This window comes from Gaeumannomyces tritici, assembly GCF_000145635.1.
Source record: "Gaeumannomyces tritici R3-111a-1 unplaced genomic scaffold supercont2.9, whole genome shotgun sequence".
NCBI classification, from domain to species: Eukaryota; Fungi; Ascomycota; class Sordariomycetes; order Magnaporthales; family Magnaporthaceae; genus Gaeumannomyces; species Gaeumannomyces tritici.
Genome location: NW_008804553.1, coordinates 274705 through 278421, shown reverse-complemented (window position 1 = coordinate 278421; position 3717 = coordinate 274705). Strand labels below are relative to the sequence as shown.

Here is a 3717-nt window from a genome sequence, read left to right as displayed (position 1 = left end):
GTATTCTTTTCTTTTTCATGGCGATCACTTTATTTCGGGAATAGAGGCTGGTGGTATCCGGCAATGGGAGAAGCAAGGAAATGAAGGGAGGGGTATTGACTCGAGCCGCTGCCTCTGGCCGGTTTCTTGTTTGTGTTGATGAGCAAGTCTTTTTTATTTTTATTTTCGCTTTTTTTCCAGCATGTTTTGGCGTCCAAGTGGAGATGCAAAGGGCGGCATGAATTCGGTCGAGCATGGAGAAGGGGGGGTGTGATATGATAGCTGGTACAGAATAGCAATTGCCATAATCAACTTTTCTCTTCCACATACGAAGTGCCCAATGAGACGCAGCCATGATATCTCGCATCTTATTTGCCGACCTTGGGCAGCTACCCCCTCCCTCAGCCCTTGCAGCCTCGGCACCTCGGGGAGGATCTGAGCGTGCCGACGGCCAACCAGGAATGTTGCCGCCAGACTTTACCTATGCGGTCGGCACGGACATCCCCCCGCATGCTCGTCCGTCACCCCTGCTCACCCTACTCTACTGGGGAACCCCCACACAATCCCCGGACCGGGGGTATTGAGGGGAGAGCTTGTTGGGGCTGACTGTGTCTGCTCTGCTTGTGCCCAGCATTCCACGGTCTTGTTGGCGCGTTGCGACACACAGGGCAGATAGATACATATCTATACCCAGGTTAGCGGTCAGACAAGTCATCACACGCCAGCGTCAACACAAATCACCAAACAAAGCCCCTAACCCAAGCGCGGCCCTCCAAAAAAAAAAAACCATGGACCCGACCGTCATGCCCAAGAAGCTCTGGGAGCACCCGGACCCGACCAGCACGGCCATGTACGGCTTCATGCAGCGGCTCAACCGGGAGCGCGGCGCGGGCCTGTCCACGTTCGCCGACCTGCACCGCTTCTCGATCCAGCATCGCGACGCCTTTTGGTCCACCCTCTGGGACGCGGCCGGCTACATCCACGAGGGCAACCATGGCGGCCGCGTGGTGGACCACTCGCAGCCCGTCGACGCCGTCCCGGCCTGGTTCGAGGGCGTGTCGCTCAACTGGGCCGAGAACTCGCTCTACTTCCGCGACCGGTCCAGTAACGACCCGACGGCGCGCACGACGAGCGGCGGCAAGGAGGACGACAGGGTGGCCGTCACCGAGGTGCGCGAGGGCGGCACCTCGACGCGCGACGTGACGTGGGGGGAGCTGCGGCGGCGCGCGGGCGAGCTGGCGGCGGCGCTGGCGGCGCGCGGGGTCGGGCGGGGCGACAGGGTGGTGATTGTGGGCGCCAACAGCGTCGAGACGCTGCTGGTCTGGCTGGCGGTCGCGTGGGTCGGCGCCGTCTTCTCGTCCAGCTCCACCGACATGGGCGCCGACGGCATCCTGCAGCGCACGGCGCAGGTGCGCCCCCGCCTGCTCTTCTTCGACGACGCCGCCCTGTACAACGGGAAAGTGACGGACCTGCGCGCCAAGATGGCCGACGTGGCGCGCGGGCTGCGCGAGCGCTGTGGGGACGTCTTTGAGGGCGTCGTGGCCATCCCGCGCTTCCACAACGACGCGCGCGGCGACGTTGGCGATGTGGCCGAGACGTGGGATGAGTTGCTAAAGGCCGGCAGGGGCAAGGCGCCGCCGCCGTTTGCGCGCCTCGCGTTCCGCGACCCGTTCCTGGTGTGCTACAGCAGCGGCACGACGGGCACGCCGAAAGCCATCGTGCACTCGGTGGGCGGCCTGCTGCTCAACTTTTACAAGGAGGCGGTGCTGCACGAGGACGTGGGCCCGTCGACGGTGGCGCTGCAGTTCACGACGACGGGCTGGATCATGTACGTGGCCACCGCGGGGGCGCTGCTGCTGGGCGCCCGCACGGTGCTGTACGACGGCAGCCCGTTCGTGCCCCACCCGCGCGTGCTGGTCGAGCTGGTGGGGAGGTTGGGGGTCACCAAGCTGGGGGTGAGCCCCAGGTGGATGCTGGAGCTGGCAAAGGCTGGGCTGGCGCCGCGGGAGCTGGCGGATTTGTCCAAGCTAAAAGTTGTGGCCTCGACAGGGATGGTGCTTTCTGACCGTGGGTTTTTGTTTCTGTGACATGTTTTTTTTTCTTTCTGTGAGGTTGACTGACGACGCTGTTCTTGACACAGAGCTCTTTGAGTGGTTTTACGAAAAGGGGTTCCCGGCCCACGTCCAGCTCGGCAACATCTCTGGGGGCACCGACATTGTATGTTTTTATACAACCTCCCTCCCTCCCTCTCATTCCTACATCTTACACCAACACTAACCCCCCACCAGGCCGGCACCTTTGGCGTCATGAACCCCCTCACGCCCGTCTACCTCGGCGGCACGCAGGGCCCGTCGCTAGGGATGGACGTGCGCATCTTCGACTCGCAGTCGCCCGACGGCGCCGGCCGGGAGCTGCCCGCGGGCGAGCCGGGCGAGCTCGTCGTCGTCAACAGCTTCCCCAACGCCCCGCCCTTTTTCTGGAACGACCTGGGCGACCCTGCCGTGAGCGGCGGTGACACCACCAACAACAGAACAGGAACAGGAGGGGCGCCACCGGGGTCAAAGTACCACGCGTCCTACTTTGCGCGCTTCGAGCACGCGTGGGCGCACGGCGACTTTTGCGCCGTGCACCCGCTCACGGGCGGGCTGCACTTCCTGGGCCGGTCCGACGGCGTGCTGAACCCGTCGGGCGTGCGGTTCGGGTCCGCCGAGATCTACGGCGTGCTCGAGGGCCGCCGGTTCGCGGACCGCGTGGCCGACTCGCTCTGCGTCGGGCAGCGCAGGCCCGGCGACCCGGACGAGCGCGTCATGCTCTTCCTGCTCATGAGGGAAGGGTGTCGGTTCGACGCGCGGCTCGAGGCCGAGGTGCGCGAGGCCATCGCGCGGGACCTGTCGAAGCGGCACGTGCCAAAGTACATTTTTGAGACGCCCGAGATTCCGGTTTGTTGCCCCCCTTTCTTTCTTCCTTTTCTGTCTGTTGTTTGCATTTTTGGGGCTCTGTTGCTGACATTCCCCGAAACCAAAAAAAAGACCACGGTCAACATGAAGAAGGTCGAGCTGCCCGTCAAGCAGATCGTGTCGGGCACCAGGGTCAAGCCCTCGGGCACGCTAGCGAACCCGCAGAGCCTCGAGTACTACTACCAGTTCGCCGAGGTGGAGAAGCTCGTGGGCGGGAAGGCGAAGCTGTGAAGGGGCCTAGATTTGGGTTCTGGTATTCTTTTTGCTTTTAGAGAGCGTCAAGTCGATGGTATGAAGCAGCAGCCTTTCGTCCTTCCTTCCTCCCAGTTTCAAGCATAGCGAATACAAACACAGTACATTCAGGGGTATACATATATACACAGCACAGCGCTTCCCAAAATCTTCTCTTGCCCCAAAAAAAAGCCCATCACAGCGCCACAGCCTCCCGCTGCCCCTTTTTAACCCCGTACCTCCAGCCCAGATAGCCGACCATGCCGACCACGCTACCCGACCCGGCCGCGCCGAGCAGGCCCCTCCAGCCCAGCAGCCGCACCCCAGCCCTGACGCCGCCGCCGCCAGACGAGGCCACCGCCGTGGCCGCCGCGACGCCCGCCGCGGTCCCCGCCACGGTCCAGTCGTCCGTCTCGAGCTAGCCCTGGTTTTCCATAAGGCGCCAGGCGCGGTCCTGTGATCTTTTTTTTTGTTTGTGCTTGTCAGTAACGCAGAACAAGGGATAGAGAGAGAGAGAGAGAGAGAGAGAGAGAGAGAGAGAGAGAGGAGT

The 3717-nt window shown here is 62.7% G+C and overlaps 2 protein-coding genes across 2 annotated transcripts in view; one reads left to right on the top strand and one right to left on the bottom strand.

Moving 5' to 3' along the window:
* Positions 1-531: 531 nt before the first annotated feature.
* Positions 532-3167, top strand: GGTG_12550 (hypothetical protein; the record flags this gene model as incomplete). Its single annotated transcript, XM_009230450.1, has 4 exons — positions 532-2046; positions 2120-2196; positions 2268-2918; positions 3009-3167. The coding sequence occupies exons 1-4, from the start codon at positions 768-770 to the stop codon at positions 3165-3167; spliced, it is 2166 nt and encodes a 721-aa protein (XP_009228714.1). The 5' UTR covers positions 532-767.
* A 196-nt stretch (positions 3168-3363) lies between these two features.
* Positions 3364-3717, bottom strand: part of GGTG_12549 (hypothetical protein) — a gene marked incomplete at both ends in the record, with an annotated part of 712 nt that continues 358 nt past the window's right edge. The window contains one exon of the mRNA XM_009230449.1: positions 3364-3585. Within this exon, the coding sequence (XP_009228713.1) occupies positions 3364-3585 (222 nt within the window). The remainder of the gene's footprint in view (positions 3586-3717) is intronic.